This window comes from Onychomys torridus, chromosome 17, assembly GCF_903995425.1.
Source record: "Onychomys torridus chromosome 17, mOncTor1.1, whole genome shotgun sequence".
Lineage (NCBI taxonomy): Eukaryota > Metazoa > Chordata > Mammalia > Rodentia > Cricetidae > Onychomys > Onychomys torridus.
The window spans coordinates 16019421-16034644 of NC_050459.1; the positions used below are offsets into that span (position 1 = coordinate 16019421).

General features: G+C 39.8%; 1 protein-coding gene across 1 annotated transcript; it reads right to left on the reverse strand.

Annotated features, from left to right (window-relative positions):
- Positions 1–11688: 11688 nt before the first annotated feature.
- LOC118569164 (alpha-defensin 24-like) lies at positions 11689–13804 on the reverse strand. The gene is made up of 3 exons (XM_036166890.1): positions 13628–13804; positions 12694–12702; positions 11689–11790 (listed from the first exon to the last, which is right to left on the reverse strand). The coding sequence occupies exons 1-3, from the start codon at positions 13802–13804 to the stop codon at positions 11689–11691; spliced, it is 288 nt and encodes a 95-aa protein (XP_036022783.1).
- Between the last annotated feature and the right edge of the window lie 1420 nt (positions 13805–15224).

Sequence of the window (15224 nt, forward strand, 5' to 3'; positions counted from 1 at the left end):
GCCTGCCATGGTGTCAGACTGGCCTTTGAGGATCGTGGATCTTGCCTGACTCCTAAAATACAAGAGAATGAGAAGCTCAGAGACAAGCCAAAGTTCAGCTGGTGTTGTTGTGATCAGCAGTAGAAACAGTAGCAGAAGCATCTAGGTCCCAGCTACATCAGCCTGTGACATAAGAGGACACAGCTGTTACTGACCTTTCTTCAGACACAGTCTTCCTATTTCTATTCTATGACTGTCCATGTGTTGTCATTCTCTACACACACTATCATCAACAATCCTTGGCTGCTTGGGGAATGACTCTGTGTCATTTTATTTTTTGGGTTTCTCTACAAAGCTTCACTGTGCAGGAGATATCAGGGTCTCAGCCTTTAGGCAAGCCAGGAGAGCACACACTGCACTATGCATTTGAAAAATTGTATTTCTACATTTCAGGTATGGGGAGATGAACTGTTGCTGTGGATATTAGAGCTCAGTCCATAAAACAAGGATCAAATCTACAAAATGAATCTTCAGTAGGGGAGACTGGGGACTCACAGAACCTTTTTGCTGAGCTTGTCTTATGAGCTACTCCATGAAAAGATCCTCCATAGTCATTAAACCACATTTATAAGGAATAAGTTTTGCTGAGTCCATCACCAGGAGGGATGAAGAGAAGGAAGTGTGGATAGAAGCATATCTGGGAACACAATAAGCCTTTACCTCTTAAGAAATAGCACATTCCATTTTCTAGAGGAGAAAGCATCTATAGTCCAGGTCACTTCCCTCAGCTCTTAGTATGCTAAGGTTCATGGTGCTCTTAGAAACACAGCATGGTTCTTTCTCAGATGCGGCTGCATAACTGGTCCATACATCTTGAAAAGTAGCACATTCATCATCATTCAGCTGGAAATCCCGTTATATAGACTGTTTTCTTCTGTCCACAGTGTGCTAAAGGTCAGAACGCTCCTAAATTTGGAATGTGCCTCTTTGTTAAACAAGGCTGTTGGCAACAAATTGTACATATGTGAAATGAAGTTTTTAAAGGATGTGGCTTATGAAGAATTCCTGTGTATATATGATACATATCATATAAATCTATATCCTATAAGATATATGCCATAGTATAGGTAGTCTTATGCCTTTAGTTGTATTCATTTACTATTATTAATAACCCTATTATTATCCTTTATTGTCATTTCATTTTTTGAGTGTCTATACATTTAATCAGCAACATAGATTATTCAATGTTAAATCTATCATTGGTAAATCTTATGTCAATTATTTTATTCTTTAAATGGAAAATATCAATACCTATGTCACATAACATACAATTGAATTTATTTTCCCCCTAGTTTTTGTGATATTATTGATAAAAATGGTATGTAATGTATACAGTGTAATGATTTGGTACATGTATACACTGTGAAGTGATCACCACAACCAGCTTAATTTATATAACTATCATCTCTTGAAATAATCACTTCAAATTTCTTTTATCTTTTTAGATTAAAATATAAATACAACATTTTTCCTCCCTCCAAATCCTCTCATGATACCCCTCCTTTCTCTCTTTAAAATTTATGTTTTCATTAATTGTTGTAACATACACATATGTTCATACATATATTCCTAAACACGTAAATGTACCTTGCTCTGTGGGTTTGTTTCTTGCATGATGTTTGCAGTGGTGATCATCCAGTATGGGATAGACAATTGCTATGCTTTTCCATGCAAAGATTCTCTCTACCACTATGTATTCTTTAGTTGTCTGTAGTCCTTTGTATAGGGCTAAGGCCTCCTGGGCTTTCCCCCATCCGTTTTAGCATATCTGTTGTTGTTCTTGTTCAGCTCATGCTCAGGAAGTCAGGTTGGAGAGATGTTATGGGTGTATCTTCTGACATTCTTTGGCGATTCTTTCTCTCTCTCTCTCTCTCTCTCTCTCTCTATATATATATATACATACATATATATATATATATATATATATATATATATATATATGTATGTATATATATATATAACACCTGGATCATCTGGCTCTTCCTACCCTTGAGCCTTAGGTGTGTATATTTAGATATATGCATTGAGACTGAACTCTACATTGTGATTTGTTGTGGTTGTCTGTAATGGTCTTCCTTGGTTGCAAGGAGATGTTTCCTTGATTGGGGGTAAGGAGTACATTTATCTGTGAATATAAGGAGAAATATGGATAGTGTAATTATGCTTTGTAAAAGGTGAGTGTAGGTTCTTCTCTAAGACCCAGGACTTCCCTAGCCCTGGGTAGTTGGCTAGATTTCCAAAACCAGGTATTTTTTCTGTTTTGTTGATCACTCCCCAAGTTCAATTTATGAGAGATTTGTTGGTTATTGCCAAGGTATGTATGCCACTAATGCATCCTTTGTGGTGTTGTTGTGGTTCATAGACTTCATAGCAGGGTAGGACTGCTATGGTACATTGGTTGCTTCCCTCCTCTGGAAGCTTACATGGTACCAGAAGGAGACTTTCTGGTCAGTTTTAGGACAGGGACCTCTGAGACATGCATCTGAAGTACATGGTGTCTTCTGTAACAGGGAACTTAGTGCCACCTCTAGAAGGCAACCAAGACAATTGCAACAGAGTGTGCTGTTTTAGTATTCTGTTTGACAACCCTGAAGACCAGTTCTAAAGAGGGCTTCTCATGTCTGGTGCTGTGCTCCTTGGTAGATGGTTGTTTGCTCTTGGAGGGAGAATTGTCAGCTCAGATGAGAAAATTTATCAAAACTGTATGTGCATCTTTATGGACATACTCAAATTTGTTATAGGGTTTTTGTTTGCTTTTTGAGGATCTTTAGTAGTATGCTTGCTAATGTTGTCTTAAATGGAGCCAATATAATCTCAAGTCCTAAAAGATAGATGTTTTCTTGGGGTCTTTTCAATAAAACTCCAACATTTTAGGTAAGAAGATGATGGCTTTTTTGAGAAGTGACATGCTATGACTATTTTAAGTGTGGCTGGCAGAGAACTGTCTTTGAGAATGACAAAAATGTAGGTGAAGGAAGAGTTGGGAGATAAGAAACATCCCCCCCCACACACACCCCAATCAGAAGTACTCTTAAGCTCTCCTAAGACTTTAATTCTCAAACCTGTGTTAATTCTTGACATTTCTAGTATGGGCAGGTTGAATTTTGTTTAAATGGGGTTTCATTAAAGATTCTAGTATTGGGTTCCCTGGGAGCTCACATTGAGTCTAAAAGCAAGTACCAAGAAGACTAACACAGAGAGCTGGCTGCAGTGAATTTATTTCAAAGAAAGAAAATCAGTATCAAGACAAGGACATTGGCAGGTGACTCCTAATTCTTGAAGAGAATGGTATCCTTGTTTTCTCTCTGCTCTTGATGCTCAGCGACAGCATAGTAGGAACGTTCTAGGTGGTCTTGAACAGGTGCCTTTTACATGATGAGGACGAACACAGCGGGTTCGGCAGGTGCACCACTGGTTCCTTGACAGACCTTGTGACACAGAGAACGTGAGACACTGAGTGCTGGGTCACACCGGGATGGTAAAGAGAATTGGGATATTTTGTGCTAATTCAAATGTCCTTGACATGTGAAATCCTTAGACCCAGCTGCATTAACAATTCTTTCAAAAGATGTGAATACACACAGCAAATGATGGTGAATTGGGATTTGAAACTCTGCTCAACAGTCTTTACTTCTGTGTACCCCTGACCATCCATGCACACATTGAACATATTATCATCCCAGGGCCAGATTTAAAATTATCCTCTATAAGTAAAACATGCTCTCTTTAGCTAACTTGGCCTGTTTTGATTCAGAAAACATTTAGGTCTGTTCATGTCTTAAGCTTGGTGGGTTGGAGACAGAACTTAGAACCAAGTCTTCAGAGGAAGACCATCTCTTAAATGCATTTCTATCTGGCTTTTCAATCTTCAATTAACTTTTAATTCAGTTAACTCTCAGTGTGAAATTGAAAGCCCAGAGAAGTTAATTAAAAAGCTTGCAAGCATTGTGGACCTTTCCAGACCTCATCCACACCCTTATGTCCATAAACCCCTCTTACTCCATTCCTCTAATATGTGGATATGTTCACCTGCTTCTTGAAGAGCAGAGCTTTCAAGCCCTCCAAAGGAGAAGGACATTGTCTGCTCATCTTCTGATGGCTGCATCTGGTCAGGGGCTTCTTCAGCTGCTCCCAAGAGAGGCTCAGCCTGGGCTTGGAGGACCAGCACAAGAGTGGTGATAAGGACAAGTGTCTTCATGGTTGAGAGTCACCTGGAAGATGGATGAGCAGGAGCCAAGTGTGTGTAGCATGAGGATTCATTCTGTATTTATAGGTCTGTTAGGAGAAAGCTCAGAGAAGGGCTTTACAGATAGATAAAGGGAGCATTGATGAGGAAAGGAGGAACTTTCCCCCTCAAAGTCTCCTTGATGTTCCGGTGTCCTCATAGCTTCCAGGACATTGTTCTGTGTTTAGTGTCTACTTGCTGAAGAGCGTGATGATAAGGAGATCGTTATCATTTACTGTTGTCTGAGTCAATATTTTCTCATTAACATTTGAAAAAGGAAAAAAAACCCCACAAAAGTTTCCCTTCCCATCAGTATTTTGGAACAGTATGGAAAAAATCATATTAATTCTTTTTTAAGCACTTTGTAGAATTTGACAAGTAAAGCCATCATTCCCTGGGACTTTCTTTGTGGAGCTCTATAAGCATTCTCAAAGTTACATATGGTTGCAGGTAACCCAGAATAGAAAAAAAAATAGACTTGGTTAGACACAGTGACTTTTTTCCCAAAGCCCCTCTCAAACACTGGTGTATACAGTGGACAGTGGGGCATGAAGTTAAGTCCAGATATTTAAAGGGAATTGGCTTATGGTCCATTGTTTTATTTTAGTAAGCATACAAAGTGATGGGTCTTATTATGGCATTTCCATACAAACCAATAACTGATGTTCTTAGGACACCATGGCCCTTTTAGTGGGGCCTGAGGAAATCACCTTAATCAAAAGATATCAGAGCACCTAGGTAGTCACAAGCAATAAAATACAGTTGAATTCTACCTCATGCCATGTATAAAATTCAATCAGAGTAAAGCAGAGTCTTAGAACTTACACCTGACTATGAAATCTTGGAGAGGACAAGAGAGTGTTCAAGCCTTCTTATTGGCAATGAACAAAAGAAATGTGTTTATAGTCCAAATTAGTGTTTTAAGCTTTGAAGTACACTTTCAGGAAAGTCAGTAGAGTGATCACAGCCACTGTGGTGTGCATGTTTGTTCATTGTGAGATGGGTCTGACTTGACAGCCCAGTCTGGCATGGGTACTGCTCTTTTCCTGCATACTTCACCCTGGTGCTGGAGTTAAAGGCCTGTGCCACCAGGCCTAACTTCAGTTGTGCTTGAATGAGACCTGTTTTGAGAAAAACACATATCTGGGTCACAAGGAATGGAGACTGAAGCTTCCACACTGGGTTTAGAAGCTCTTTCTCAAAGGCCATTGCTGACATTACTTCAGAGTCAAAACATTTGGAAACTATAGCCATTCTTGGAATTGCTTCTTTAAATTGCAGGGACATATATTAATGGAACTGGTGGATATATTTCGAGGATTAATGAATGTTCCTGGTCTGTTCTAAAAGCAATAGATTACAACAGAGAACAATATACATGGCTGTTGATAAATATTTAAGCAGCTGAGTATCAAGGAAGCTTATCATTATTTTTCAATTGCTCATTAAGTAAGCATAGTCAGCCATCAAATAGAGGACACATGTGGTATAAGCAGAAATCCCAGATCAGAGGAACATCAAAGGGTTCATGAGGAATAAGGGTTCTTTGTGTGGTTCCCATCCACATTTCCAAGCCTTCCTCTTACACATATGCAAACATTAAAATATAACCCTATTTTAAACAATGCTTTTTTCTCTGATCCATATTTTACTGACCAAATACAAACAAGATAACCATCCCTTCCCCACCCTTTCATAAGTTACCAGGCTGAAGAGGAGCCCCTGGGCTGACAGTCACGGGTGTTGTATCTCTGATCTGTCTTTGACTCTTCACCCCAGCCTTACACCCACAGCTAAGCCAGTTTAATAGCTAGTCCTCTAGGATGGTGCACTGAAATGCAGCCTGTTGAGACCCAGGTCTGCCTGTCTATGCTCAGTTGCTCCAGTGTCCTTCCATATTGAAATGTCTTTCTGTATGAGACAGTGACCAAGAATACAAATTATTCCAGCAAAGGAGGACCAGCTCCTATAGAGAAGTGGACAGATGGCAGGGCAGTGGCCAGCAGGTGGCACAGCTGTCCCAAAGACTCTTCTTTTCTCAGAGAGTTTTCAGAGGCCTCTCAGAGAAGTTTGCATCAAATACCAGTCTGCTGAACACTTAACATTATTATCTTAGTTCCAAAACAAACATTCCAAGAAGAGCAAAAGAGATTCTGTAAAAGAGGCTGGAATCTATGAATTAAGAGATCCTCTGAGCATCAGTGAGGGTGTGAGTTCACAAAAGCAACCATGACTCCTTGTTATCACTTCAGATTTTGGAAGGCTTGGGAATCTCTTTTTATTTTTCTAGAATTAAAGTAGTACCTAAAGTAACTTTTTAAAAAGGGAAAAGAATAAGCTTGGAGGCATTCTCACACATTCATGTTTAAGTATGTCTGAAAAATTTGGTGGATGGTTGTAAAGGATTGGGAACTCAAGGCCTACAGTTCCTTCTGCAGTCCACCATACTTGGTTCATGATCTAGGCCCCTGTACAGGAGGCATGAGCTGGTGTGGAGACTGGGGATACTATTCTCTGGCAGCTGTTGCATCTTGCTCTACCTCTCTCTGTTCTGGCATATCCTATATATTAGTGAGATCAGTCACATTTTCCAACAGCTCAACACAAATAGAGAAGTATAGATAAAGGCATCTTTTTTTCCCCTCCTTTGGTTTTTCAAGACAGGGTTTCTCTGTGTAGCTTTGCACCTTTCCTGGATCTCGCTCTGTAGACCAGGCTGGCCTTGAGCTCACAAAGATCTGCCCACCTCTGCCTCCCAAGTGCTGTGATTAAAGGTGCGTGCCACCACCGCCTGGCATAGATAAAGGCATCTTAAGACACCTACACCTAGATATCTTAAGATACAGATAAAGACCTCAGCACATAGATTTTGTGTTATATCAAATCTAGCTTTACCATATGTGGGCAGATTGTTCTCATGATGAGCAGATCTGGGTGGAACTTCCTGCTTAGCTTCCTATTTAGTACTTTCCTGGCTAATATTTACTTATTAAAAAATTTTTATTAATTGAATTTATTTATTTATTTTACATCTGAACTGCAGTTTCTCCTCCCATCCTCTCTCCCACCTCCTCTCTGCCCACCCCCCAATCCACTCCTCCTCTGTTTCTGTTCAGAAAGGGGCAGGGTTCCCATGGCTATTAACAAAACATGACATATCAAATTGAGATAGGAGAAGCTCCACCTCTTCTCATATTTAAGGTTTGGTAAGGCAACTCAGTATGAGGGAAAGGTTCCCAAAGGCCTGACAAAGTGTCAGGCATGGCCCCACTCCCACTGCTAGGAGTCCCAGAAGAAGAATAGGCTCTACAGCTGTCACACCTATGTTGAAGGCGTAGATGGGTCCCATGTGCACACTTAGCTGTCAGTGTAGTGTCTGTGAGTGCTTATGAGCCCAGGTTAGTTGTGTTTATGGTTTCCGTAGTGATAATCTTGACCCCCCTGGCTCATATAATCCTTCTTCCCTCTCCTCAACAGCACTTCAGGAGCTTGGCCCAGTGCTTGGCCGTGGATCTCTGCATCTGCATCCCTCAGTTATTGGATGAAGTCTCTCTGAATACAATTAGGGTAGTCACCGATCTGATTATAAGACATGCTGGATTCAGACTACCTATCCACTATTGCTAGGAGTCTTAGCTGGGGTCATCCTTGTAGATTTTGGGGAGTTTCCTTGCATCAGGTTTCTACTTAGCCCCCAAATGTCCCCCTTCCCATCAAGAGATCTCTTTCATTACTCTATCCTTCTCTCCTGTTCCAGATCCCTCATGGTTCCACCCCCTCCCACCACCAGTTTACCCAGGAGATCTCTTCTATTTCCCCTTCCAAGGAAAATCCATGTGTCCCTCTTTGAACCCTCCTTGTTACCGAGCCTCTCTGGGGCTGTGGGTTGTAGCATGTGCTAACCTTTCTTAATTCTACTTCAAGTTGTGTCTGTGGAGATGATACAAATCTAGGGCTTTATTAGCAGATACACGATGTTGGCATGTTTGGTCAAATCCTAATATTTAGAGTGAGGATGTTGTCTTCTTTGAGAAGTTAGGTCATTGAGACAGTGGAAACATGAAGATAATTGTGTTGTTTTCAACCTCCCACATTGCCAATGGCTTTGAGAGTGGTTCTAATCTAAATGAGGCAAGTTATGAGATGAGAAATGAGAATGATTACAACAGCATTGGCCTTTCTTATCATTCACCAGAAGCCTGTGTGATAGCCTTGATATTCCTCCACTCTAGAGCCAGGAATTTCTTTATAGCATTCTGGTATTCCATTCTCAGAGTCCTGCTTGGAGAAACAAGACACACACACACACACACACACACACACACACACACACACACAACTTGCTGCAAGGACTTTATTTAGATATAAAGGAGGAAGAAATTCAAGGACACACAGCAGGGGACAAGTAGTATCCTTCAGGCTCTCAACTCATATGACAAACCTATTCTTCTTGTTCTTAAAGATCACTGGCAGCAGAGGCTATAGATGACATTTTGGTACCTGCCGGACCCAGCAAGGTGTTCTCTAAATCCACAGCCTCTTAATCTGTAATAGCAGGTCAAGCCTGACCTCACATCTGGGGAGACAGGGACTACAAGAAGTACTCAGTGCCTGGGTCGGCAGGGTGAATGTGATCATGGGCACAATACGGGCTAGGTAAAGTGGCTCCCCCACATTCACCATTACTGATAGCAGCCTGAGCAATCACAATCAATATGAATAAATATACACATTAAACATCAGACCTGCACAAATCTAAAAACCAATACAAACTTGTCTTAATTTTGTTTTCTTTTTTCTGTGTGTGCTTCTACCATCACACATAAATATCTAAATATATACTTCCAGTTCCTAAAATATAATAGACATAATAATATATTATCCCTGTGACCAAATCTAGTCATTTGGAGCTAGAAAAAAACTAGCTATTAATCTCTTTATGTATTAAACCCAGTGATAGTCACAAGCATATCTTGGAACAAAAATCTTAGCACAAAGAAATTGATTTATTTGGCTCATATATTTGAATGAGAAAATAAAGAAGTAATTAAGTCACCTAGGTGACCTGATTTCAGAGTTGATCTCTATGCTTTCTCTTTGCTACTATCTCTACCATGCTGACATCTCTCACATGCATCTCTAAGATCAGTGCTACCAGAATGGACATATCCTGGTCATCCTCTTCCAGCTGCTCCTGGTCTAGAACCTCCTCAGCTCTTCCTTGGAGAGGTTTTGCCTGGGTCTGTAGGGCCAGCAGGAGAAGGGCAATGAGGAGAGTGAGTGTCCTCATGGCCTTGGGTTTCCTAGGTGGTTGGGAGGCTCTTGCAGCCTGACTGACTAGCAGCCAGAAAGTATAAATTTATTTAATACAGAATTTAGTAAGCAGGGATACATTCATGATGTTCCAAAACATAAATCAAAACATTTTTGTTTTTGGACATCTGTTTCACTCCCTTTTGTTCAAGTTTTAGTCATCATTAACAAACTATGATAGAAAAGAATTATCATTTTCAATAATGTTTTCTTCAAGTTTTGACATCATTAATAAACAGAATTATCATTCTTACTCATTAACCCCATAACCCAATTCTTAACAATCTAGAGGCATATGACAGCCTTTTCTCAGGAGGATAGCTTTGGTTGCTTCAAGGACACTAGACCAAAAAAAAAATCTTCAAGCTACCCTGGGCATTTTGCCATGTCCCAAGCAGTGTATTATTAACTCTTAATGGTCAGAGTGCCCAGGAATAATCCTCAGGCTAAAACTGCTGCAGTTATTATTCAAATTCTTGCATAATACAATGTTTTTATCTTTATAGAATTTATCTGTATGTTTAATCCTGGCATTCTGTTGTTCCTTTGTCATATGACACCACAGTGGCTCTGCATGTGCTAACTTTTCTAAGAGAGGGAGGTCTTGACATCTCTTTCTTTTATCATCTTTCTACTCCATATTTTGCTTATCAATATGCCTCTGTTTAGGGCACAGTTGTATGCCACATAATTGTCTGAATATACAGTGGAAAGAGGCTAGTAATCTGAACTGTGGACAATTCTTCTAGCTCACCAAATCTTGTTGACCTTTTAAAGTTTATTTTGTTTTGATTATCTTGTTCCTGAGTAAGTACAGGGATAGATCTTTCAAGAATGTCTCATAGCCTCATGAAGAGACCTCTGACTTCTTTATGTGTCACAACCTCCAAGGTCTAAGGAAGACCTTCAAGTCAATAAGGATATCTCTTTAAAAGCAGGGGGGAATAGTATGTTCAGGACTGTCCTGGAAAAGCTTAGAAGCAGCATTCCTGGGAGAAGGCATAAATGATTTATAAGAAAATTTCCATTAATCCAATATCCTCAAATTGTTCAAATATTAAAAGTCCCCCAAGTATGCAACAGGTGGAGATGAAAATCAAAGGTAGCATGGCAGCTATCATGTGGCTCAGCTTTGCTGGACCTTTATCAAGCAGCCGTGCTGGCTTTATGACTTCTGCCATTCCATTCATATATGGCTGTGCCATCTCCCCACCCCTCTTTTAAAAGATGACTGGGAGGACAAGAATAAAAATAAGCATAACTCCTAGGATTATTCCCAAATTAATGATAATAGATCAAAAGCTCTGTCCTGAAGAAAAAGTGAGAGATTATAAAAATATATATGTTATCACAGAAACCAAGGCGGACTACAGTTGAGCTGCACTAATGGCTATGATTCATTAATGCAAAGACTGCATGTTTATCATTAGTTTAGAATGGTTCCATAAGCAGTGGAAGTGGGACCTAAGCTATGCATATGTTATCTTAGAAGCATTGTATGGAAGTAGAGTGGCATAAATAAATTTAAATTTTGAATGACAAAAGTTAGTTAATCTAACCTCAATTTTTTGAATTTGATTACCTGTAAATAAGACTGCTTCTTTTTAAAGTATTTACCCTATGCTTTACAATTTTATTGTTTTTTCTTTTTTGTTGTTGTAATAACTTTTTTGAGAGCTGATTAACATTCTCTATGGTATGAACTTGTTGTATTAAGGCAGTTGTACATGCAGCAACATTTCTCATAGTAGTAACAAGTATAATAATGCCCCAAATTAAAGCAGCTGTAAATCTGTTAGGCCTATTAAGAACATTAGTAATTTCTTTGATGGTATATGTTAAATAGGCATCTCAGCCATGTATCCCAGGTTAAGAAATTAATGTTCTAGCCTCTTGTTAATAATAAATGAATGATAAGTGGTGATGTAATTTATTTATTAGCAAAGGTTTCCTTAAGTTTCTGATACTAGATACCCAGAATTCTGACTGAGCCTTATAACAAAGACCAAAAGAATATAAACACACAGGAACATATTGCAAGTAACTTATTGGAGACAAAGGAGAAACACAAGGGGCTCAGATGGTCATCTTCTTGTTTCTGGTCTCCATGCTCAGCTGCAGCAGAACACATAGGTTTTGCTACCCTTGGTGCAAACCCCACTGATGCGTTCTAGTGTTCTGCAGGATTGGCTTTGACTGTAGCATGTCAAGAGCTTTTTTTTGAGGCTGGAGACACAGAGGTACAGGAACTGAGTTTAGAGCTTGGTAGGATGGGATAGCATACAGCCCTATGAAGATGTGTGATACAGCATGGGCATATTTTGTTGGCAGCATTACAGCCAGCAGGATGGTCAATTCAACACAAATTGAAATAATGTACTTGAGGAGTGTTGGTAAAATGTAGGGCTTGAGATCCATTCTGATGTGTCTTTAATTTCTTATGCTCTTTTTCTCACCATTACTATACTTGGGTGAACTCTACAACTGATTTAAAGTTCTCTTAGACAAAGAAAATGTTCTCATTATAACTAAGACTACTCATTTTGTTCTATACTACTCAGTATATTGCTGCCTATTCTGGTGAAATTTCTAAGAGCATTTTTAGAGCAAAAGACTTATGAGAGAAAAAATCAATTGACTCACTCCACTCTCACCATTACTGCTATTAATAAGAAAGAAGGAAGTAAGATAGAGTAATCAAGAGAGCCAGGTCGCTTTTGACAGGATTGCAAGGCACATCTTCAACCCTCTCTTATGAGACTGAGAAAGGAGAGCCCTCATTCAATGCTGGTGGGATTGTAAACAGGAACTATGGAAATCAGTGTGGAGATTTCTCAAAGACTATAGGGAAATCTCCATAAGGCACAACTGAAACACTCCTTGGCAAATGCTCAAATAACTCAGCATCCTGTTCCACAGATACTTGCTCAGTCACATTTATTGCTGCTGTGTTCACAATAGCTAGAAAGTGGAAACAACCTCAATGTCCTCCAATTGAAGAATGGATCCTGGAAATGTGGGACATGTTTCAGAGGGTGAGTCCCATCTAAAGGACAAGAGAGCTGACAGACAGGAGAAGTAGCTAGAGCAGAATCACTAAGATATGACTTTGTAACTAACCTCCTCTTCACACTTGATATGACTACTAAAATGTAACCCAGACTTCTTTTATAAGGGATTCATTGTAGATTCTGCTAGATAGCTTGGAAGAGTCCTGACTAAGACACATAGAAAGCATGAAAGAAACACAAAAACAGATTCTTTTTCTGCAAGGAAATTTATTGGAGAAGGAAAAACAATTGAGTCAAAGAACAAGGGTAATGACAGATGATGAGGTCTCATAGCACATGGTGATCTTGTTTTGGTCTCAGTGGCAGCAGAATATATGCTGTCTGCCACAAATCCCAGCAACATGTTCACGAAATTTGCAGGCTGTTTTTCTACAGAAGCATCTGGAGAATGGTCCTGTGGCTGAAGAAACATTGAACATCAGACATTAAATAAGGTAGCTAGCAGTGTGCAATAGTGTACAATAATATGAAGATTAGGATACATGGTCCAGAGCAAGTTTGTTTCTATTGATGACATCACATCCATCAACCGTGATCAACTCCAAACACTGGGAAATAATACACTGAACAAGTATTGGTCACATGCATGACTTGACACCCATTTCACATTCCTTCACCTTTTTTGTGTCTTCCTGAACCAACACCTTCACATACTGGTATTTGCTTCCTAATTCTATTCTTTTAAGAATAGCAGATTTTTCTTTCTATAACAAAATTTATTAATGGAAAGACAAAGAGCTAATCAGTATGTTCTATATTTTGAAACTATTCCACAGATAAATTTTTAGATCAAAAACTCAAAAGAAAGAAAAACATTTACACTTTTCTGACTCTCGCTGTTACTTCTAACAATAAGACAGTGAAGACTCTAAAGGATCAGGAGAGATACTTAAATCACACAGCTCTTGACAGGATTTGGGAGCACATAATCAACCCTCTCTCAGGAGACTCAAACCCTCAATTATACTGGGCACCACACCTTACCTGCATCTTGAAGAGCAGAGCCTTCTGGGCCTCCAAGGGAGATGGACACATCCTGGTCCTCTTCCCCTGGCTGATCCTCATTTTTAGTCTCCTCAGTTCCTTCAGGGAGAGAATCAGCCTGGGCCAGGTAGACCAGCAGGACAAGGGCAGAGAGGAGGACAAGTGTCTTCATGGCCGAGAGTCACCTGGAGGAAGGGTGAGCAGAAGCCCAGTGTGTGGGGAGAGAGCAGCCAGCCTGCATTTATAGGACTGTCATGAGAAGGAGCAGAGACACGCCCTGTTGTTAGAGAAGGCATGCACAGATGGGAACTGGGAGAGACTGTTGCCCTCAAGATCCTTTTGATGTTCCTTTGTTCTCAGCTGCCATCATGATGTTGGTCTCTGTGTTCAGTGACTGCCCTCCATTTCAGATGATAATGATGAAGGGCCTTGCTATCTTCTGTTTCCCATCTGCTTGAGTATTTACCTTTCTGTGGTCAGGAAAGAAAAGAGGCAGGCATTTTATAAGTTAGTAAGCTCTTAGAACAAGTGGTTTTTATGTTCTGAAGTTGGATCCTGCTGTTCTCAGAAAGTGTGGACCCTGGACCAGACCTGAATACCTGTGGATTGGACTGTCAGTCCTTTGAGTGATGCTGGGATATTATCACCCTCAAGAAGGAAGACTCTCTGAATCCTTTCCTTTGGGAACATTATAAAGAAAGAAAGATGGCCCTGGTAAATCGAGCTCAAGAGGGACAGAGTTGATTAGAGTGAAGCTAGAGCAGGCTGTTCTGAAGAAGCCAGTGTGACCTGAACACATCTCATGAGTGTATTCCAGGTGTCTCTTCACACTTTGGAAGCCATGAAATGATGTGCTATGGCTCATGTCTCAGATTTTGGACATTTTACTTTTAGGAGGTAAGAATTAAGACACAATAAATAAACAACAAATACCCAGTAAAGAGTATTGCAAGCTGTTTCTCCTCCTCAGCCATGCTAGGAAATTCTCTTTTCCTGGTGCTCCAAGAAATCCACCAGTATTCACCAGGACACTTTTCTGTACTGAACTGTTACCTTTTCCCCAGTAAGATTATTTTTACTCATGTTGTACAGGAAAAAAAAATCAAATTTTTGTCTTGCTTTAAATTATTCATGGTATATGCTATCTCTGAATTCATTTTTAAAAATTGAGATCCTTTCCCATTTGGAAGAATTTGGCTATTTCTGTGCTTTTCTTGTAAGTGGGAAAATATCCATGTATATTTATTATATGGATACATGTGTAATAAAAATGCATATGTATAAATTTCCCATATAGCCTAAAAATAACACTTGTATGATTACATATCTAGAAGCATAAATGCTGGGTGTATTGCTACACTACCCCAGTGATACATAAAAAACATATATGCTCTGCTGTTCCCATCCATAGTACATCTGCGACAGTTGATCATGCTGCTGACGGTCATGATGCCAGTATGACAAACAGTGTGGATTCCTCAAGCATCTTTCCAAGACTGGTTCTCACTCATTGGTAATTTTCAATCAGTGTTTTGTACTCTCTGTATCTCCAGGCCTAACCAAGACTTGTCCTGCCACTGTGGGAGGAGTCT